Below are 23,196 nucleotides of genomic sequence, written 5' to 3' on the forward strand. Positions count from 1 at the left end.
CTTTCTTTGATAGAACAGCTGGAGATGAAGGGAGAGAGTCCTGTAACCAGTGGGACGAGGACTTTGTCCTCTGGACACAGTGTGCCTGTTCTACTGACTGAGCTAAATAAACAACCCATCTGATCTTGTTTCCGGTTTCTCATTACAGCATGGATCCCTCGACAAGTCATCAGTTAATGAGGCATGTACAAGTTTATCTTATACACATACACATAAAAACTTTAGATGAAGTTCACCTTTTGTCTCAGAAAAATAGTAGATGGTGTGTACTTGTGCTTTATTTATGACTTTGACATTTAAACCATAAAATGTCATCTATGTGATATAACCTTGAAGAAAAAATGATGTCACTCTGGAACCATTTGGAGGGATACAATTTTCCAGAGCTAACAAACCAGAATGAGCTTATGAGCCTGGTACAGCTTGGCTCACATGTGGCCTCAACACGTGCGAGCCATTTTCTTTAACAGGCACAAAACCCAGCCCCCCAGACCCTCAAAACAAAGACCAGACTTTGTTGACAGGCCCAGCAGGTCTGTGTTTTATCTGAGCTCACGTGAGGAGCTGAGCATATTTTAAATGTCAGTGTTGGCTCGGAGGTTTTGATTGGGCAGATAAAAAACCTGTGGATGTTGACTTACTTCCAGAGCCTGGGAAATGTGATTAGTTAATTCAGCTTCCGACAACATTAAAAACCTTTATGATATTAAAGGACCTATTAAATCACTCTGACATAAGTAATTTATGTCGTTTGAGTGATGTAAACGCTGCAGATGGTTTTAGAGCAGTGTAATTTCAAACAGATGTTATATTTGATTGAAAGATGACGGAAATTAGATTTTGAAAGCCTTCAATCGACGATCCTTACAGCACATAGAAAATTTTAAAGAATTATCCTTCACTCATCAAAAGTAAAACATGAGTGCAGGTGTGATTATTGAAGCTACAGATAAATTAATACTCAAGCTTACTGGGTCAGTATGTTTAAGGTTTTGAAGATCACTCTGTTAAGTACTGGCAGACTTCATCATAAAAAGCAGGTTGCAGCCTCTTGTGTCCCTTTAGAATATTTTATATGCAAATAGGGACAACAACAAACAAAGCACATATTAACATTTTAGGCTCTCATAAAGAGATTTAAAATGCAAAAAGATGTCTGACCATGCATGTTTATTGTCCTCTCTTTTTGTACACTAAAGCCTATTAAGGATTCACCAAGCAGTCTTAGATCAGGCAAACATTTATTTCCATTTCTTTTAGTACACTTTAGTTTTAAATTGGGCACACAGAGTCCATGATGTTCGGCATATTTTTTCTATTTTGCAGCAAGCAATGACGCATTCATGTTCAATTCAAATCGCTTATGTTCAAATCGCTCGTAACTAATCAACTTCTCGTCAAATTTAGTCACGTCTGCTACTTTGTTTGTGGAAGCTGAAGAATAACAGTAACTGTGACACAAACAAAAAAATACAATATCTGTGAATTCAAACAAATGGCAAAAAAAGGTGTGTCTTCTAATTCGTTCTTTCAATGTGTAATTCAACCATGTAACACACCAAGGAGGACTAAAAGTGCATTTTGTGCAACCTCTAAAACAAAGTACAATATTTAATGTTTGTTTTAGTGGCATATTATTGATACCTGCTGAATGATTAAATCACAATCAGGAACTCTGAGAAAACCAACAGGAGCAACTGTAACAGGCTGCCTGCGCACTGATAAATTCTGCATGTTTGAAAACTTTTAACCATTTATATTACGATCTAGTCAACATTTCTTATATCATTTCTTTGTTTTTCTTCCTCCCTGTCCAAAATTCAGTCCCAAAACCGCTCCAACCCTTAGAAGGAGACAGTCAGCCTCTTCTTCATGTACAGAAAAGCGAGGTATGTCGCCCCTCCGAGAATACCTATCAACAGAGTGGTGCCAACAATGACCGGTGCGTTCTTCCTGGCAACTCGAAACGCCACAGGAAGGACAGCAGAGATCAGGATGTTGTTGACATGGCTGAGTACTCTCCTAAAGGCCGGACGCTCCACCACACGCTCATAGTACGTCTCCAAGTTCACACGGTTACCGTTGCCCCAGTAGCGGCGGGAGAGGCCAAGGAACTTGAGGCGGTGCAAGGTGACTGCCAGGGAGACATCTGCCATGCTGAAGAACTCACCACAGAGCCAGGACTGACTGCCTTCTTCTACCAGCGGAAGAGACCGAGAAGAAGAGTAAGTAAGAAAAGGCACATTACAACACACGATAAACACTACTGCCACAAGAGTTCACTTTGTTGCAAGAGGCAGGACTTGAACCAGTGCAATATCATGCAGATAATAAAAATAGATCTTTTATTGTGTGTAAAGAAGGTGGTAAATGTACCTGGTGTTTCCTCTACCCTCCTTTGTAGCTCAGTCTCCACCTGGTCCATCACACTCTCCAGTTCATCTAGAAGCTTTTTCAGGTACTTCATGTTGTCATGGTCAAACAACTTGGACTACAGAAACATTTTCATGGGTGAATGAATGCATAGCACACATTTGCTTCTTTAAGACACCGCTATTAGTTGAGCAAAAAAAGGATTAAAACGTTTTCAGACTGTCTGAAACTCAGAGAAACATCAGCATGCTCCAATTATATGTAAGACAATAAGCAATATACTGTCAGTATCCATTCATGGATGGTTAGTTTTAGTAATTTTGCTTTCAGTCCATATACTATTTATAGTGTTGAAACAAATAATATACAGTGCTCCACATCACATCTCAATGTGTAACTTTAACTTTTGTCTTAGCAACCACCAATCCCATAAAGTCAATCAGTCTGCTGCTTAGATGGCAGTTGATAGCAGTCTGCTTGGTTACTTAACTTAAGTACTAATTTACTTGTTTGTTGGTTGGTTGATTTCCCATATAAACTAGATTCACCAATTGACGCATTCAGCTTTTTGGTCTATTAAAGTAAATTAGGACCGACCCCCTTGAAAACAAATGGTTCATCCCAAGAGGCTTATCTGATAAAAAATAAAATACAAAAAAAGAAATAGTTTTCTATTTCACAATGATTTTGTTTTATCTCAGAGCTAAATGACAAGGAAACTCCTACTACTGCCATAGCTACTTTCAATGTTTAGTTAGTTGATGTTCAATATTGCTGTCTTGCTTTAGCTGCCCCTGAGTCAGAGAAAGACCCAAATAACTCCAGTCTTTAAGCTAGATCAAGCATGTGGAGTTTCTTAGATGTGTTTTGGATTTATAGGGGATCACGACTATTGTTGGCTAGATCCTGTTTAGTAAATCGCAATACACATTTTTTTTTTTTATCTATTGGCACACAATAACTTGAAAAACTTACTTTCAAGCGTCTCTGCTTTGCTACATAAGCATCCTTGAGCTCTGGGTTCTGCTCTGCTAGTCTCTTTAGCTCGGTTTGCGTGTTACCAATCTGTGCTGTCAAACAAAAACACAACATTATGTCAGACAGGATGGGTAATGCCTGGATTTTCATAACTAAGAAACGTCATTTACAAAAAAAATCCATTATATTCACATGAGTGTGTCAGTGTATGTATCTATACTGCATCTTATTCAACGTTTTTCCTTTCCTGCAACATTTAAATCTTAAATAGATAATAATAGAACATTAAATGGTTGTGCATTTAGAGTCGTAAAGTGTACCCAAGACCTTAACTGTCTTTATGATACTATCTTTGCAAGGATCTTTGGAAAAATATATATCTGATCTATTGGCAATAAGAGGTCGTGTCATGTACAAAGAGAATTTGTAGAATCAAGGCAATTCAATTCAGCATGTCTTACTTCGTATACATGTGGCTGCATATGCAGGTATGTGGGAGTCCACTGTGATCTCAGGATGGAGGAGGCAGCAGTGCGTGTAGGCATCCATCTGTAGCGAGTCCAGCAGCTCTCTGTAGTGCTGCACTCTGTGATAGTATGTACTGCCCTCTTCAGGGATGAGCTTCGGAGTGCCTGCCACAGACAAACATGTCAAGACAAGAAAAGCGGTGCTTTGTTTCTCATTCTGAATGAAAAAATGGCAAAAGAGGGATTCATTTCCACCGCAGCCAATAAAGAAAAACAACTGTTTTGTTCATGGTTCCCTTGGGGGAGAGGGTTAAGGTTACAGAAAGTTTTCAAATACGACCTTTTTATTTGCCTACATTGCTCCATGCTTACCAGATTCTCTCTTCTTTTAGGGAACTGGATGAAACCCTTGAAACACAGTTTTCATGGATCAGTGAAAGGAAAGAAATAATAGAAAATTAAAAAGAAATGATTGAAAGACAAAAATCAACAAACACAAAATAAAAACTGTCAAACTTAAAAATATCAAACTCATAATGCAGATGAATGGTGCCTGATTGGAACTTGTCCCGCCCTCTACTTGGAACAGTAAATGACGGTTAAGGGCTGCAAAACTATTTCTATTTAATCCTACCTTCGTTGAAATTGTGCTCCAGGTAGTCCATGATCTGTGTTGGGTCACAGATGACGTTGTCATTGTGTACCAGGACCGGCACCTCACCCGTGGGATTCAGATGCATGAACCAGGGCTCGTTGTGTTCACTGAGAGGGAGGCTCACATCATATTCCTCACACTTCAGACCTTTCTCTGCTATGGCCAGACGCACCTGTAAAACAACAACCATTGAATAAGTGTTAAAGGTAAAATGTATCCGAGCTCATACCTATGAAACTACTGTAAGTACTACTTTTTGGCTCTTTATCAAAAACAACTGTCATAATAAATCAAACTCACTTCTATCATCTTTATTCTTGAGTGTTTAGAGGAGAGGGTAAACAGTAGGCTACATTGAATAAGTATCTCTACTTTCTGAAACTTTGTTGTGAAGACAACAAAAATACAAAAACTAATTATATTCTGTCATCAGAGCAGCAGGGCGCTGGTAGCCTAATGCACAGGCTATTGTCCTCCAAGGGGACGGCCCAGGTTTGAAATCAACCTGTCACTCTCTCTGTCCCTGATTGCCAACATTATCTACTGTCCTATCTCTACAATAAAAGCCCAAAACGTCCCAAAATATATACATATTGTTATATTGAAAAAAGTATTAAGAACAACAAAATGCCAGCTTAAGTAGGCCTAACGTACTTCTGACGGAAAACAACTACCAAATACACATATATCAGTGATAACACAATGAACAAGAAAATCCAATGAGTATACATTGAATAACAAGATGTTTTGCATTAAGTATGTAAAACTGTTTAAATGTATTCTGCTAATCGCAGTGTCTTTCCAATAGTAAGAATAAGGGGAGTTTGTATAATTAGGATTGGATGTGAGTGTTTTACTCCCAGTGAATTAACATGACAATATATATTACTCATTGTATTAAATGTATAAATAAAAGGCTCAAATCACTCTTCACAACATAAGAAATATTCGGAGAAAGTACGTTTGGACAAATGCATACCCTACTCATGTAGGCCTACCTACATACACAAACAAACATAAACGAATCTTTCAGGATAGCGTTTTAAAAAAAAAGAAAAGCTGTCATAAATGTAAAATGTAAAATATAACGTGTTTTCTTCATGATGTATAAACGGAGCTGATAGAGGCTTCTTTAAGGTCGAACAGATCCCCCCAATTTAAAAAATAAATAAATAATAGAGGTACCACCGGATGGCTGAAAACCTCTTCAACGATTTTAAAGAGAAATCTAATACCAGTAGGCCTTTTTTCCTGGGATTCAGAGTAATAACACGAGTTATAACTGTTCCATTATCGAAGACAGATTGTGTAGCTATTGGTTCATGGAGTCAGAGCAAACACATTGAAGCAGTTTGTGAATCAAAGCTCTGGTGGGGAGCTGTCCACTGATTCGTGGTGCTGAAACGTAAAGACACCCACCTTCTGAGAATTGAAGGACTGCGTCCAGTGGTAAAGCGTCAACTTTGACTCGCTTTGTTTCGCAACTGTGCTGCATTGCTGCTGTACATCTTGTTCTGGGCTTGTATCTAAAAGAGCTGCTTTCTCATCTTGGGTGTCAACAGGGCTGCTTTCGGACGCCATTTTATCTGTTAGTATTTTAGGGGACAAGTGAGGACAGCACACGACCGGATCCTCAACGACATACACCCCCTATCGACCCGGAGTAAAACATCTTCCCTTCTTCAACAAGTTGTTCACGTTTCATTAATATTGTGCGCGATTTATATTCCTACCTACGTTAAGATGCTGCTATTTTTATTTTCCCTTTTTTATACGTCAATTCGTATGCCTACTTAATTCAGGCTGTGATTAAAAAAACCCCATCCCTTTTAAGGAACCATTTTATTGTTATATACGCCATTATCGAGAAATACCATGAGAATAAGCGGTTTTATTTCAGTAAGTGTATTTTTTGAAGCACATGTGAATGTAGGAAAAATGACAGCAAAACAACCGTATTTCTCACAAATACAACACGTTGCCAATTATTCCATCTATGGTAGGCATGCATGCATTCAGACAGCAGAGGTCGCTGTCACCTCTCCCTTCAATGAAATACAAGCTATTTTTCAGTTCGCTCTGATAAGGAGGAACGAATTATTAAATGCAACTACTGTAGTCGTGTAAAATTACAATTATAAGAATACATTTTTTCGTAATTATTTTCTCAACCCGGTCTTATTTGGGTGACATGCTTGATCTAATAAACGCCTGTGGTCTTGTCGCTTAGCCTACTGATGGTGGAAAGGAAGAATTAGGTCTGGGCTGCACATTAGTAGTTACTTTAATATAGCCCACAAATCACGTCTATTGTCGAGAACACATTCTGGATGTTTTATATATAATAGAGCTGTTATGATGTTATCCTCGCAAAAAAGGGACGTTGGATTTTGGATGGATTATTAAATCGGCCTATGGACGTTAAAATAAAACAAAGCAAACATTCACCCAAGTGTCATAATTTTGTTGGCATCAGTGCGTGTTTTAATTTATGAACACATGTAAAGTGAGGCGTGTTTTCAGATGTGTATACGAGTTTGGCGAGATATGGAGGTGTTTTATTTGGAAGTATTGAAGGTTTACGCTCCTCAAAGTGGAGGGAGGGAGATGAGAGAGGGAGGGAGATGAGAGGGAGAGAGAGCGAGAGAGAGAGAGAGAGAGAGAGAGATGAGAGTGGGAGGTCCCAGTTGCGTGACGTTGCGATTGGTCCAGTGTCTTTCTTTAGCATGGACTCGACGCTTCTCTCGCTCCCTCTGTGATCAGTGGGTGAGAGGGGGGAGACGAGCAACACACAACGGAGAACCCGGCGTGCGCCACCGGTAAATGACGCCCACCACACATACCTTTACACTTCCCATTACGCATGCCTTTTGTATTGCATGTCAATGTCTGGAAGTACCATCCTCTTTCCTCATCCCAATACTTTTTGTGCCCCTCTAGTCATCTTCTTGTCGGCTCATCGTGTCATCTCACCAACGGTCCTGGATCCCCTAACCACGGTCCTGGAGACGCCTGAGTCTGCAGCAGCGCACGATCTGCTCTATTCCCAGTCTTTATCTGAATGACGGGCGGAAGGTTTGACTTCGACGACGGCGGCACTTACTGCGGGGGGTGGGAGGATGGCAAAGCCCACGGACACGGCATTTGCACCGGACCCAAGGGCCAGGGCGAATACGCCGGGTCCTGGTCGCACGGCTTTGAGATAGTAGGGGTGTATACCTGGCCCAGCGGGAATACCTACAAAGGCTACTGGTCCCAGGGGAAGCGACACGGGCTCGGTGTGGAGAATAAAGGCAAGTGGATGTACCGCGGGGAGTGGAGTCACGGTTTTAAGGGTCGGTACGGAGTCCGACAGAGTCACAACACACCTGCGAGATACGACGGGACCTGGAGCAACGGGCTGCAGGATGGATATGGGATCGAAACCTACGGAGATGGGGGTAAGACACTCTGTCTTATTTGTGTGTATGCCGCTTTAACAGCGGTGCTTGATTTTGTGTTATGAAGCCTGTGTGTGTGAGAGAGAGAGAGAGGATGCTCGAAGTCTAACTGACGGAGGCTAATGGAAATACATCGGTGCATGAATCTCCATCTGACATAAACTGACTGGAAGCTCAGATTGCGCACTGCGCACCGCGGTCAAGCATCATCATTAACTTCCCCAACCCCCCTCAAAGATATGATTTATCACTCTGGTGATGTTAACTTGCTGCACACAGTTAAAGAGATGGGTTCCTCTCTGATTCCAATGCCCAACTCATTTGGCAACAACCAGTTGCTCTTCATATGACAGAAGGAGGAGAGGGCATCCTGCTGCCAACTCAGTGGCACCATCCCTACTCCAAGATGCTTGATAATCTGTAGAGCCAATTATAGCCATTCAATCACCTACTCTTTAGTCATTTAAAAAAATGTAAGCTACATGAAAAACACACTTATTTAAACATGTATAGTTTTTTTCAGTCTCAGCATTTCTGATAAAAGTAAACATTGTCTCAGTAAAAGTGTTAAAATGTCTAGAAAATTCCAGAAAGTCAACAGAAGAGGTGCATCTGCAATGAGAACTCATGAAAATGGGATACACTTTACTTTTTTTTTTTTTTTAACTTTAAAACCTAGATAGAAATCTCCAAAGTGCTGAAAATCTAAAAACATTCATCAAGTATTCAGCCATGGTAAATTATATGAAGGATATACTCTTGGACTTTCTAGAACTGAGATGTCAGTGCAAGCCTCTCTTGGAACTTTGATTTCTGTAATTGATGTAGTGTTTGTCTCTAGACCTTTTTGATCAAGGTGTAAACATCCTGGTCGGCCGCAAACACAAGCACTTGCAAGGAAGTTTACTACAAACCGTCCTCTGTGGTTATAAAACATCCTAGTCTATTTGTGAGCATCATCTCCCCTAACAGAGGCCTTATGGTGCAAGATAAATACTTCACATATGACAGTTCCAGAGGGGCTGGGCTTGGGAAATCAGCTGATCCTAGAGGATCTACAGAACATCTGGCCGTCTGACCCTGCAACATCCTGATAACTTGATCTGCAGGGTCACCAATTTGAACCGTAGCGCAGAGCCAGCCTGTTAATCTCACACTGTTTATCCATCTAAATTCCTGCCGGGGGCTGGTATATCATTTTCTGTTCTACAATCAGAGCAGTATGGCTTATTTCATTGTGTTGCTCAATGAGATTGGAGTACAGGATTAACAAGCCTTTCTTATTACTAGGATTGGGATTGTAATGTGATGCTCTCAAGAAGCTACAGTAGGCCAGAATGCTCATTGGGCATAGCAGCACCAAATGGGATTAATGAAGTATTCCTCTCATTATGTGACTCATAGCGAATCCCTGCCGTCAGAGACAAACGGTGAATGTGCTTACTGTCAGTGGGGAGTTAGAGGCTGCCTGAAAATAGGCTTCTAGCTGAGTGATTCATATTCATCCCAGGTGATCCTCAGTATCAGTACCTTAATCAAATATCTGTGATTGAGTTAGTTATGCTCACAGTTCCAGATCTGCGGGGAATGAGAGAGAGCATTTCATTGGCAAACAGACTTTCATGCACCGCTGCACCCAGCAAGAAATTAACTGTCCAACAAATGCAAGGTAGAGGAAAACGAGAACCCTGTCGATGTCCCTGAAAGTACAAAAATGAGCAAAAAGCTCACTGCTATGAAGGTAAATGTTTCTCTGGTGGAGCTATTCAAACATGCATATCTTCAAATAACCGGCTTTATTTTGGTACAGGTGCAAAAAAAAACTTCCCTTAAGGAATCTACCATGAGGAGAACATTCAATTGTTTCTTTTTTTTCCCCCTGTCCTCCATGAAAGGTTTTCTCAATCCCCCCCACTGCGGATATTTTCAAAGCTTGTACTCTGTTTCAGTAGATTTAGATAAAAGACAGTCCCTTTTTGGAAGTGGGCCCCGTGAGACAAGCCAACTGTACACACAAGCAACAACAACAACAACAACAACACACACAAGCAGCAATTTCAATATCAATTGCACTTTTGAATTATCATTTTGGAACTATTCCTTATTTTGCTTTATGATGCCAGCCAATTCTAAACACCTTTTTTTTTTGGATCTGATCGTAAATAGAGAAAATGTAAGAGTTTTTTTCTTCTTCGATGAAACTCTTTTCTGAACACAACATTTGAATATATTGTTGTTTTTGCAATGTAATATAAAAACAAGCCGATAAAAATGCTCTGATATAACAGTAGACCCACAAAGTCACTATACAATCTGCCATGCTCTTACCATATTACATACATATTATATGCATAGCTTCAAAGTAGTGACTGTAAAAAGGACTTATGCATTTTTAGATTTTGACAATCTTAAAAATCTTTCATATGTTTTATTATAATATTTTACTTTTAGTCTCTAAGTCTGTAGATTATTTACATATAGTACAGAACTAAATATCTGCTCTACTCATCTTTGTTTTTTTAATATAAAAAATGAAACACGTTCACCTTTTTAGTCGGCTAAAAGCTATTCATCTGAAATAAGCTGTTGCATCACTTAAGGTGGTTTAATGTGCTAAACGTTTATACACTTGGGACACACTGATTTACATGACCAGAGGTTTACAGGGGTTGTAGTTTAATGACTCACTGTTCAATGTCTGCCTGTCCCTCAGGTACCTATCAGGGTCAGTGGATGGGTGGGATGCGGCATGGCTACGGCGTACGTCAGAGTGTTCCCTATGGCATGGCCACTGTTATCCGCTCACCTCTGCGTACGTCTCTGGCCTCCCTGCGCTCTGAGCAGAGCAATGGCACGGTGCTTCAGGACCTCTCCTCCCCTACAGACACACCCACAGGCAGCCGTGGTGGCTTCGTCCTCAACTTCCACTCAGACAGCGAGGTGGTCACCGGCAAGAAGAAGGGCCTTTTCCGCCGGGGTTCGCTCTTCGGAAGCCTTAGGCAATTGCGTAAGTCTGACTCTCGGACCTCAATCTCCAGCAAACGCAGCTCGGCACGAAGTGACGCTGCCATGAGCCGCATCAGCTCCAGCGACGCCAACTCTACCATATCCATCGGTGATGGCGAGCTGCCGGATGAGGACTTTCCTCTGGAGGACCATGTGGATGCCACCACAACCGAGACCTACATGGGCGAGTGGAAGAACGACAAACGCAATGGATTTGGTGTTTCAGAGAGATCCAACGGGATGAAATACGAGGGAGAATGGCTTAACAACAAGCGCCACGGTTATGGGTGCACGGTTTTCCCAGATGGCACCAAAGAAGAAGGGAAGTACAAAAATAACGTGCTGGTTCGTGGAATAAGGAAGCAGTTGATTCCTCTTAAGAACCCCAAAACCAAAGAGAAGGTGGATCGGGCTGTGGAGGGGGCACAGAGGGCTGCAGCTATCGCCAGGAGTAAAGTGGAAATAGCAGCTTCCAGGTACAGTGTGCATGTTTTTATTCCTGCTTCTGCATGTGTGAGGGTGTTAGCTGTGTAAACGTAAAAACTCAGAAAGGACATTCAGAGCCGAATCCGAGCAGTGGCCTTTTTGAAAAACATCTCCTGGTTTGATTGAAGGCTCAGTCTTGTGTAAGTGGACTCCTGTGACAACAGTGGCGACCTTTCTACCTCCCCAGTGCTCAGGGCTTTTGTGTAGCCAGTGTGATCATCCCTGGAAAAAGTTCTGTTTCTATTCTCTGCCCATATCTGTCATTCCCAGGGAGAGGGGTGAGGCATCTTGTGTGTGAGAGAGGTATTCATGTGTCTATGAGTTTATGTGCGTGAGCAGTATATCCATACCTGAAGCGTGCCAACTGCATCTCATGTGCCCAATAACGATACCTGCTCCTCCTGCCAAGCATTGCTCTGAAGTGGCATCTGCTCTTTAACAGGTGGAGGAGATGTGACCTTTTCAGTTAAAGCCTCCCTCCTACTGGGACACAGTTCAGCGTACGCAGCATCACTTTGACATCCTCTGTTTTCATTGCATCAGGGAATTGTTAGACTCAGGGCAGTGGGGATGTGTACAAGCTGTGAAAAGGTCTCTGTGCAATCAGGCAAACTTTTTTTTTTTTTTTTATTGTTTTGTTCTTGCAGTCTCCCAAGAGGTGCACTTTAATTTGCACGCACACAAAAAAAAAATCCAAAGGAAAGCCATATTTATTGAGTTTCCATCCCTTGCAAACATTCAATACAAAGAACGTTGAGCTATTTTTACATTTTGTTATGAAGTAATTACTTAATCAATCAAATAATCAAAACAAACATAAACTATAATCTTAATTAACCAGTGAAATGAGACTTTTATGCTTCTGAGCACATACTGAAAAAGAAACGTGTTCATATCGTGTATGAACAAGAGTCTACAGCTTCTGGTTTGTTCGTGTGATCCTGCTAATGTCAGAATGCCAACTTACTGTATCCACACTGACAATATAACCTGATATGTTTCAGGTAAAATGTTTAACTTATTTATCATTTTGGTTCATCTCACTAGTTTCCACATGTGTTAACGCGCAACACACTTTGCATTTATTTTTTTTGGCCACAAACCAAAGTGTTTGACTGAGTGACGCCTCTAGTTGAAGTTTAAGGGATTGTCAAAGATCTTCTAATTCATCCTGTTGGGAATATGAGCATCTGGTCCATTTGTTGTTCAGTTGTTGAGGACTTTTTAATCAAAATCAAAGGAAATGTTGAGTCATCACCAAAGCTGTAATGGATCCTCTTTTTTTTTATAAAAATACATAATTCACTTTTTACATTTTGCACATAAAAATGATAGATTTGACTTATCGGAACCCAGGGGTTCATCAATTTATTTCATGATAGCCCTTTGAGGCACTATGAATGTCATTACCAAATTTCATGGCAGCCCAGAGCCCAAGAGTTGACTAAAAAAAAGATGACATTCAAAGGGTTATAGGTCAGGAGGCTTCCTCCTCTCATCCTTAATGGACCATGAATGTGTCGTCAAATAAGGTTGAACTTGAGAAGATAGATAGATAGATAGATAGATAGATAGATAGATAGATACTTTATTGATCCCGAGGGAAATTCAAGATCTCACTTTAAAACATCAAAATGTAATCCACATAATGGCACTTGGGAAAATCAGCAGATCACTTAAATCGGAGGGAGCTAAGCTCTGGGGGTCATGAATGGAATTCATTCAATGGTTATCAAAATATTCTAGTTGAAGCCAAGGTGGTCGGCCAATCAACAGACTTTGCCATCTGTGGAGTCACAACAGTGAAATGGCAGGACAACAGTAGATTTTATGATTCTTTGAAATCTTTTTAGACACGCAGCACAATAATAGTTCATGACTCTATGCCCTGGTCAAAAATAGGTTTGTTTGTTTCCAGAATAAATGACAAATCTGTTTATCCATTCTTCTATGAATATACAAATCTAATATATTTAGCTGATAAACGGAGTGTACCCTTGAAATATTAACATAACACTGTGAATAGGGCTTTTTTTTTTTGCCTGAACCCAACCATTTACAGTTATACAGTAAGAATTAATATGAATGGCTGCTTTTACTATAATACCCCAAAATATAAAAAATCCTTTCCAGTGATGGGGAGGAGAAAAGGCTTAATTCTGCAGATTTCAGGCATATAAGATTACATAAGGTGGATTTAAAATGCTAAAACTCCTGCATACTGTTTGTCCCCGGAGTAAAGAGAAAACTAGACGTGAAAGAAGGCGTCCTAACCATGCATTAGATCTACAACGGAAGAAGAGACGTGACCTGATGCATATAGCGCGGCAACAGTGAAAGCATTCAGGCTGATGCAAACTGTTAATGGCGGCAAACAAAGTCCTCTGTACTGTTGTAAGTGATCACATTACTGCCCGGGTCTTGCCCGTCATTTGCTACCACTGAATACATGAATTTTCCTTTCAAGACTGCATTTGTGTTGTAAACAGTCAGAATGTCCGACTGTGACGGTTGATGAATAAGCAGGTTATGTAAGTCTCATTATACAGTACATGGGGGAAAGATGCAGTCGTATCGATCCAGTTCTGGCCACATGACGCTCAGTCTTTGAATGTGGAGCGGATGCAAAGGGAAAGTAGGGAGGGAGACAGAGCTGGTGGAAGAGTCAGCAAGAGAAAAAAATGGATTGAAGTAGGAGAGCCAGGGTAAAAATGTGGATTGGAGATACGATGGGGGGGGGGGTTAGAAAACCTGCTGAGCAAGAGGTTTCTTGGGAGTCTGAAATGAAAAAAGACTTGTTTTCAAAAACGGCACAAAGGGGACCCAACTACCCCTCCCTTGTACAGAGGAGCTATCCCATCAGCCTCCAGGGTGGATCTGATGACCTCACGCCTCTGACCAGCCAATCAATACAGAGCTGGCAAGAGTTCTGTTGCTGTGACCCCCATTCACTGTTAGTTTGTCAACCTTATCTATGTCAAATGGACTTCTACACACAAACACAACATGCTCTTGTGTCTGTGTGGGTGTGTGTATCAGGGCGTCCGTGTGTGTGCGAGTAGCGGTAGTGTCAGAGGCCTGTGAACTGAGATAAGTGGCTGTGCCTTTGAAATGTTTAACGTGTCAAAATGCTTCTCCCATAAAGCCTTTTTGTTACAGAGCAGCAGTTAAAGCATCCTGGTGGTGTGTATACACTCTGAAATCCTCTCTAATGGCCTCTGGTACACCTCTGTTCCTTCTATTATGTTGAAGTCTCAAATTCTCCAAACTTTCAAAATAATTTAACATTTATTCCAATCTGAGCTTCTTTTCTATGCATACTGCAGATTGACTTACTGTTTATTTGACCTCATTACCTGAGGTTGAGTTGATGGTGCACACTTTACCACCCTATGATGCTAAGGCTTCAGGGTTATGTTTAAAATGCCGAGATAAACACAAACACTGTTTGCCATTTCATTCATGCAGGCCAAGTGTGTGTTTCTGTTTGGATACACTCTTTACTCTGCAGGCTCTAGTGAAAGGTTAACTAACAGCTGATACGCAGCTCTCTGCGTAAAGGACAGATTTTCATGTGATACTTATTTCTTTGTCACAGCAATCAGGGAAAGTTGAGACTATTGTTATTCAGTAATGTGCACCGTGTTTACCACTGTGAAGTGTACCATTCCTACCACTGCTTATAAAGCAGTTTTTGGACCTTTTTTTTTATTCACATACACAGAGTGATATCTGTTAGACTGGTACTTTCAAAGAGTACTATGTACATTTGACATCGAGCGCTTAAAATGGATACTGCAGTCCAAATTCAAAACCTTAGAGAATTGCCTTCCTCCGCCCTTTGCCATGACGTGGACAAAGAAGCTCCAGTGTTTAGCCGGCTCTATGTCGGGCTTGAAACCTTTCTGCTCTAAACTCGCTCTAGTTTTCAAAAGTATTTCCAAGTTTTACCACTATTTTTTGTTCGAAGAGTTTATTGCAGAGGCTTTTTAGGTCCTCATTAATATCTGAACCAGTTCACTTGCTTGCTTTCATGGCTGCAACACCTGTTGGTTTGCGGTTTGCCCGGCAATCTCGGGGGCGTCTGGGGGTGCCTAAAAAAAAACACCTATTACTCTGGTGAAAACGAAAACAAACCATTCTACACCGTAATTGAAACTTGTGAAGAGGACATACAGGCTGTGTTGTTGACAGACAAGCCAGCACTCCAATACAGCATGTTTCGTAAATGGCCGACGATATGAGGACATGTTAAGATTGAATTCACAAGATATTTATTCGAATGCAGTTGTCCTTGTTGAGATGAGGAGAAGTGAGAAATAGGCTGGTAACCTAGAATATTCACATTTAAAAATGTATTCAAATCTTTTTCTCTAGTCAAATATTTGGTTTTATTCTGTCGTACATTGAAAGAAGGCAATCATAGGCCTTTTAGCATTAGTGTATGTATGTATGTATTCATAAACAGAATATTACTATTATTGTGATGCACACATTTACAATCACTTATAGACACACACTATCTAAGTACATTTGCTAAATCAGAACCCACTTCTATCTTCACAGGAACACCGACCTTACACACATACACACACATAAGACAAATGCATACACTGAGTGTGCATGGGGTGTCTGTTACTCTGCTGGTGTGTCAGCAGTGAGTACTGACTAAATAAGGCAAGGCATCAGTTGGCTTATCAGCACCAGCCAGGAATATATACCCGTCCCAGCACTGATATAGCAGCCTGCCATCTCCCTCACACTATCATCTCTCACAAATGTGTGTGTGCGTGTGCATGTGTGTCCATAAAAATGTGAAGAAGAGATTTGAAGAGAATGAGAGAAACTGTGTGTTTGGGATGTGAGAGGTGAGATAAGGTTGCTATCACTTGGCAAGAGAACAGAGAAAGTGTGTGTGGGTTGCGTTTGTGTCCAGGGGTGTTTGTTTATCACCTGCTGTGTGATGACCTCAGCCACTCACCACCTGCCCTTTTGGAGCGAGTTATAGATCAGCCTGTGTTTCAACATGTGAACAAAATAATCCCAGACTAGTACATCGTGTAAGATTCCATCTTGGCTGTGCCCAGATTCAGATGACTTTTTCCTCCTCCAAAGACGTGAAGAGACGTGAGACGTCTGTCTGTCTGTCTGTCTGTCTGTCTGTCTGTCTGTCTGTCTGTCTGTCTGTCTGTCTGTGATCTCTTTGCTTGTACTGCCACTTATGGACTTCCTATGAAGTGGCGCCACACACCTCTCAAAAGTAAGTTCAACATCAAGTTGGTCTCTTTATGAAGTGACAGAATGTACGGTAGCAGCGAGGCATAGCATAACACTGTTACTGTGGGAAGGACTACCAGCCATCTGAGTCACAAGTCATAGTAACACACACTCCATCATGCAATATTATAAATATATTAAATCCCTTGGCATATCTAATAATTATGGAAATTACAATAATCATAGCCCACACAAAATGACAGTCCACATTGTATTATTTTATCAATATCAGTCTACTTAAAGACTGAAGCTGTCGCCATCTTGTTCATACAGCACCAATAAGCTATAAATAATGGAGCTGATGCAACGGCGCATGCACTGGACTTAGTCAAGTTGTTTTATCAAATTACAGTTTGTAATGTAATCTCATTCTGTACTTCACCTCATTAGCCTTCTATAAAGTCATCGTTAGCAGCCTGAGAGATGTCAGTGGATGAAACCTTGTATGAAGTATCAGAACCAAAGGCTAATGATGATGTGAGCTAGGCTGGTTAATATGACTGAAACCATAATAGCTCATATTTATCAATGAAAAAAAAAGATTACTTAAGTTTTTAGACTTGTAGCCATTAAAGCAACAGTTACTCCTTATGATTTGATGACCCCCCCCCCCCCCCCCCCCCAACCCCATTGAATCAACTACAGTTCAAATATCAGCAAAAATGCATTTCCTTTCTTTTCCATTTACAGCCTAAAGAGCCAAACGCCAACACAAACTGTTTGAAAATGTAGCACTAAGCTCACATCCCCATTGCATCTTCATTAAGGTTCACAGACCGGCTGGCATGGCTGTAGGCATGCAGTACTCATGACAAATTTACAGTTCAAGTCAGAAAAAGTGAAACATATATGCACAACAGAAGATTATTTTCATGTACAACTAGAAAAAAAAAGGAGCAGACCTAATATAGGTGGCTCAATCTTGATGCATCTGCTGCACTAAACACACATCATGTTGCTGTAATCCATGTCAGTAAATAGGAATTATGTGGAAAGAATCTGGAGAGTGAGCGGAAAAGACTATTTTTCTCTTCTCTCCCTGTTCAACGTTTCTTCTCTCTGGTGGGAGGTGTTAGGAAGGCAAGAGGAGAAGGAAATATCTTGGCAGATCTCACCATCCTACATGTCCAACCACAGGACTTCACGCTGAAAGAAGAGGTTTTATAAGGCGGAGAGAAGAGGTGTCCAGGCTGTACAGTTCATTGTTTGTTGGACTGAGGTTGGGAGCAGATAGATTTTCTGACTTATAATTACATTGTATGAGAGAGCTTTGTTCCCTGGAGAGTAGAGGAGAATAGCCTGTGGGTAATAGCTGTGTGTAAACGTGAGCATGCTGACAGCGGCGGTGATAGGATTGAGTTTCACCAACATGCCTTAACACTGTGTGGCTGTGGCCTGTAATCTCTCTGAGAACGGTACATATTTCTGCAGCTTCTCAAGAAAGGCTGCGATGAGTCAGGCAGGCGAGCGGGTAGGCAGGAAGAGGTGGTGTAGCAGGAGGGGGGAGTCATGTGGAGTCCAGGGCTGCTATAAAGAGGTTAACTCATGTAGTGGTACACCTGCTATCATTAAAAATGTAGAAGTACTTCTTGTACAGACGTTTGACTTCATTTCCGCAGGAGTCTTGGTTGATAAAGAATATTCGACGAGACTCTACTCCATTATTAAACAGTCAAAGTGATGCACTACTTATTTTTTTTGTCTTCTGATCCACTGTGTAAATGGAAAGATGAGAGTTAGACTCACCGGAGTGAAGTAAATATTGTACAAGGCACACTGTGATTTGTGATGCAAAGAGATGATGAGAGCAAGCAATTTGTGTTTTGTGATCTTCATGGAATTATTTGTGCTTGTGTGGGTTGATGTGTTTTTGCAATCCAGCTGAACATTTCTGTGGACATGTTGGGAAATTACGTAAAAACAAATGGCATTGTTCCACTTTTTAAAGTTGCATACCTGTGTAAGAGTTCATCTGTCGATGTTTGAATGATTGTGCAACATGATAGATCCAGGCTGATGTACTATATGGGATGTCTTTTACAATTACACACTCGGACTCTCAGGAGAAAATGCAGAGGAATGAGGACTCATACACAACAGTAAACAGATGGGTCTTTTAGCTTTGCTTTAAAAGCTTCAACAGAACCAGCCTGCTTGATGTCTTTTACAGTCTATGATGTCTACAGGTAAACTGTTCCACAGTGCACGGAAAGAAAAAGCCTGTTCACCTATTGTCTTCTTTTTGACCTTTGGTACACTCAGAAGACCCATCCCCTGACTAGCAGGGCTCAAGCAGGCACATAGGGGCTCACTAGGTCTTTAGGGTACAATGGTGAGCTGCCATTTAATATTATATAGGTTAGCAGCAATATCATAAAGCCTACTCTGGCATGAAGACAGAGCCAATGGAGAGAGGATAACACTGGTTTAATATGTTCATATCTGGAAGCTGCGGTCAGAACACAAGCTGAAGCGTTCTGAACCATATGCAGACTCCAAAGACTTTTTTTTGGCAGACCCGACAGAAGGACATTACAATAGTCTAACCAAAATGACACAAAGGCATGAATGAGGACCTCAGCGTCCTTAAATGACAGTATTGATCTGATCTTGGATATGTTTCTGAGAAGGAAGAAAGCAACTCTGATCACCTCCTTTATATTTTAATCAAAGGAAAGTGTCTGATCAAAAAGTACACCAAGATTCTTCACATGGTCCCTGCGATTGATTGCACAATCATCGAGAGACAAAGTAATGTGATCAAAAAGATGGCCTAGTTTCGCTGGTCTGATAACCATCCTTTCTGTCTGATCAGAATAAAGCAACAAGAAATGTGTTGATAACCACCTCTTAACAGCTGCAAGACAGGCCTCACGTTTAGCTGTATTAGACTCACTTCCTACACCTAATGGTGTATACAGCTGCATATCCTCAACATAAAATGAAAAGCAATCCCAAAAGAACGCAAAACATGTCAATTTCAGCCGTCAAAATGAACATTTTAATTTGGGACGCGAGTCTTCAAGGTTTTTTGGAGCTAGCCTCAAGCTGGCACTCAAGGAACTCCAGTTTTTTTGGACTTCTGCATTGGCTACATTTTCCCACCCCTTAGCATAATAGGAAACTTAAGCTACATTATCAAGGGAAGTAGCACTATGCTTTAGAAAATGTGATGACTCTAAGAATAAGTCATCACCATGCTATTTCCTAACTGTACATCCAGTTGTTCTGAAAGGTGATTTGAGTTAACTTCCTGGTGGTTTACACCTAGCTAGGGATTTTTTTTTTAAATCATTTCCATGGTCTGATACCACAGAAAGTGATGAAATGCAGTGTTATCGAAAGTAGGTTGAAAAAAGATGGAAACTGACCCCCTCTGGCAAAGGAACCTTAAAATGCACATGGTGGTTATAACACTAGCCTTGTTCATTTTTGGTTTATTTTTATTTTATTTGACTTTGTGTTTTATTTTTCGTACCTTCTATCAAAGCTGTGCACCTTTAACCTCTGGATACCAATGTGCCCTACTAAATCTGCTCAGCCCCTCCGATTGGCCAGCTAGAGGCAGCTTTGACTCCAGATGTTACCGGATTGGATTATACAAGTATCACTTCTCTTGTTGTTGTCAGAGTATTGCTTTTCCACAGAAAAACCCTTTTGCAAGCATGCAACCACATTTGTAGTCACACGCATAGGCCTTGTTTGCGTGTTGTTTTTTATTTTTTTATATTTATTTGACTACTTTTGCCTTTTCACAATATTCCCCAGGATTATATAATTGTAATGTCGCAGAGCTTGACCTACATACTACAAGCAGTTATAGTTGATTTTAGGGAGTTGTTGTTGAATTAATGTTTTTCAAATAATTAATTATTTATGATACTGCCGGTGTTGCCTTTGCACATCCTCCAGCTTCTGCATGCAGATAGATCGTAGAAGATTGCATCACAACTTTTCACTGTGGGCAGATGTAACCTAATGCTAATACTCCTTTGGATTTGCACTAGAGAGGAAATTGATGGTTGTGTGTGTATGATTGTGTGCGTGTGTGTGTGTGTGTGTGTGTGTGTGTGGGTGTGTGTGTATGTGTGCGTACAGACACTCGGGTGAATAGTAGCAGGAGATTGGAGGAGAGAGAGCTCAGACCATAATTAAAACTATTCCTTAAGCTCAAGTGGTTGCCAGGCAATGTGACCTTTACTCACACAGGTTCAGCTCGGATGTTGAGCCTCGTAGTTAAATGAGACGCACCACAGAGAGGCCGTTTGTGTGTGTGTGTGTGTGTGTGTGTGTGTGTGTGTCTTATTACCTATGTGTAAACCTTTTACATTATATTCAGTTTGTAACAGTAACACATTCAGAAGATGTGTAGTAGTGGTTGTAATATTGTACTCATACAGTATAGTATGTAATACCGGTTTGTTCATTTGCAAAATGCATTATTACAGCCCAGATGCCTGGTTGGACAGCCTGCTCAAGTGTCTCTGCTTGTTGCCATGGTTACTGCCTCATCGCTGTCATCATCGTGTCAACCATTTGTTGATTTTTCTTCATGAGGAAGTAGATTGAAGAGGCGTTGTTAGCTCAGCATTGTGTTTATTCATCCTTAAAGGCTCGTTCAATGTGTGTAGATTTAAAGGTTTATGAACAGATATCATGGAGACAACCCGTGCAGTCACCTTAGTGCGTCCTTTATTCAGCCCAAACCTTGAATTCCCTGTAGACCTCATTATAGCATCTCTTCCTCAGAGCCTCCTTTTTTCAACTTCCAATGCAGATTTGCACCTAATTTGCATGAGAGGTAGCTCATTTTTCAAGCTTCTGCCTGTATGTGTATATATTGTCGATGTGACACATTTGCATAGTCTTGTGACAACAAGTATTTATTTGCATCAGTGGAGGCCTGTGTCTATGAATGTGTGTATAGGCAGAATGTGTTTGTGTCAGTGCAAAAGCGCAGGTAAGTTTGCAAAAGTTTTCAGCTCTTTGACTCTCAGAGTCAGAACAGATAGTGAGTTTAAAAACAGACTTGTGCCGCCTGACAGCTACACAACAATTACACATCCAGTCCTGAGATTCATCCGGATTTAACTGGTTTAATCAATGTGAAGTGTTTTCTCACTTTTTTAAGTCCTAAAACACTAAATCAGGTTGTCAATTTGTCCATGGGAAAAAACGTTTCAGCAAGAATTTTGATTATCAATTGCTCCTTAAAGGAAGAATATGGCATTGTACTCACAAATAGCAGCTATCAAGTTTATCATTTCTAAATGACCCTGAGTCGCAATGAATGAGAAGCATGAGTCTCGCTGGCTGTATTGTTGTCTGAGCCATGTTTACGTCACATTTACATGGACGGGACAGCCAGCTCATCACCTTACATATAAAATCTGTTTTAGTTCAGGACTCCAGAAAAGAAGAATAACACACTCGCTGCTTATTTGAATGTCAATTAAGCGTTTTGCGATAACGTTCATTCCATTTGAAATTTACATGCAAGGAGAAGCTACTAGCTAACTTAAGCGTGCTGACATTTGCCTGCTAACACAACAATGCAGTCCACAGAGAACTGCTGCTTGAGCCTAAGAGAATTGTGTCGGTCGCTTGTGCTTAGGGGTTTTTAATGATGGTCTTTTCTAATCAATGAGTCCTCCGTGTAAACGTCAGTGAAGAGGGGTTGGTGGTGTCGCTGGGTGAAGCCTTCAGTAAGGCGGAGATTGTGGTCAAACAGCTTTTGTTTTGGTTTCACAAATGATGCAACATAATTATCTGCATTACATATTTTTATTTTAAAACATTTGGCCCTTGGAAAATTTAGAAGTTCTAAGAGATTAGGAAAGAAAGATTGGAGTTACGCGTTTCTTGTTTGAGGCTTCAATGTAATTTATTTGAGAGGTTTTATTGGCTTCAGCATTAAGAGTTGCTGTTTGCTCATCACTCCTAAGGATTGTCGGCCTGCAGTAAAATGAACAATCTATGCTTAAAGGCTCACAGATATTCAATTGCCAAATTTTTGCAGTGTGGTTTAGCCCCCAAAACCCCTACGGTCGGGTTCATTGGTTATGTCAGCTATGGCCACGTTTCACCAGCAGTGTTGACACAAAGAGCATGGGAAGAGGTCTGAATCCCAACCATTGGCCTTCATCAAAACCAGAGGGATTATCTGTGTCACTCTCTCAGCAGACTCATCATGTCAGCATGTGAGAGTATCAAACCTTAAATGTTCCACAAAAGTACATTGAACTGTGGGACATATTTTTATGCAAAATAAATTAAAAGCTTATTGGTTTCTAAAATGCACCTATAAAAAGTCCAATAATGAAATTCTGATGCACAGTCAAACACACAGGCTCCATACCTGTGTTTTTGGATGAAGTCCAGGTGAAATCTCAGGACGCTTGAGTGCAAAGCTCCAGAGTAAAGAACACCAGTCAGCGATTAGGTCTGTTTGTAATCCACAGCCAAAAAATGTTAGTGGAGTTTTGGGATTGTTGTTGTCTCTGTTTAATGAAAT

At 40.8% G+C, this 23,196-nt stretch overlaps 2 protein-coding genes across 3 annotated transcripts in view; one reads left to right on the forward strand and one right to left on the reverse strand.

Moving 5' to 3' along the window:
* Window positions 1-1,213: 1,213 nt before the first annotated feature.
* Window positions 1,214-6,087, reverse strand: gdap1 (ganglioside induced differentiation associated protein 1). 2 transcript variants are annotated; one of them, XM_079361674.1, is made up of 6 exons: window positions 5,893-6,087; window positions 4,453-4,645; window positions 3,813-3,983; window positions 3,349-3,443; window positions 2,377-2,491; window positions 1,214-2,194 (listed from the first exon to the last, which is right to left on the reverse strand). In XM_079361674.1, the coding sequence occupies exons 1-6, from the start codon at window positions 6,052-6,054 to the stop codon at window positions 1,845-1,847; spliced, it is 1,086 nt and encodes a 361-aa protein (XP_079217800.1). In that variant the 5' UTR covers window positions 6,055-6,087; the 3' UTR covers window positions 1,214-1,844. The 2 variants fall into 2 exon arrangements, with proteins under 2 accessions (XP_079217800.1, XP_079217799.1); XM_079361673.1 differs by having other exon boundaries at window positions 1,217-2,197; window positions 5,893-6,086.
* Window positions 6,088-7,182: 1,095 nt separating this feature from the next.
* jph1a (junctophilin 1a) overlaps window positions 7,183-23,196 on the forward strand; it is a 33,313-nt gene continuing 17,299 nt past the window's right edge. Inside the window, exons 1-3 of the mRNA XM_079361512.1 lie at window positions 7,183-7,292; window positions 7,414-7,913; window positions 10,627-11,395. Of these exons, the coding sequence (XP_079217638.1) occupies window positions 7,535-7,913; window positions 10,627-11,395 (1,148 nt within the window). The 5' untranslated portion in view covers window positions 7,183-7,292; window positions 7,414-7,534. The remainder of the gene's footprint in view (window positions 7,293-7,413; window positions 7,914-10,626; window positions 11,396-23,196) is intronic.

Source organism: Symphodus melops (genome assembly GCF_947650265.1).
Source record: "Symphodus melops genome assembly, chromosome: 14".
In the NCBI taxonomy this organism is placed as follows: domain Eukaryota; kingdom Metazoa; phylum Chordata; class Actinopteri; order Labriformes; family Labridae; genus Symphodus; species Symphodus melops.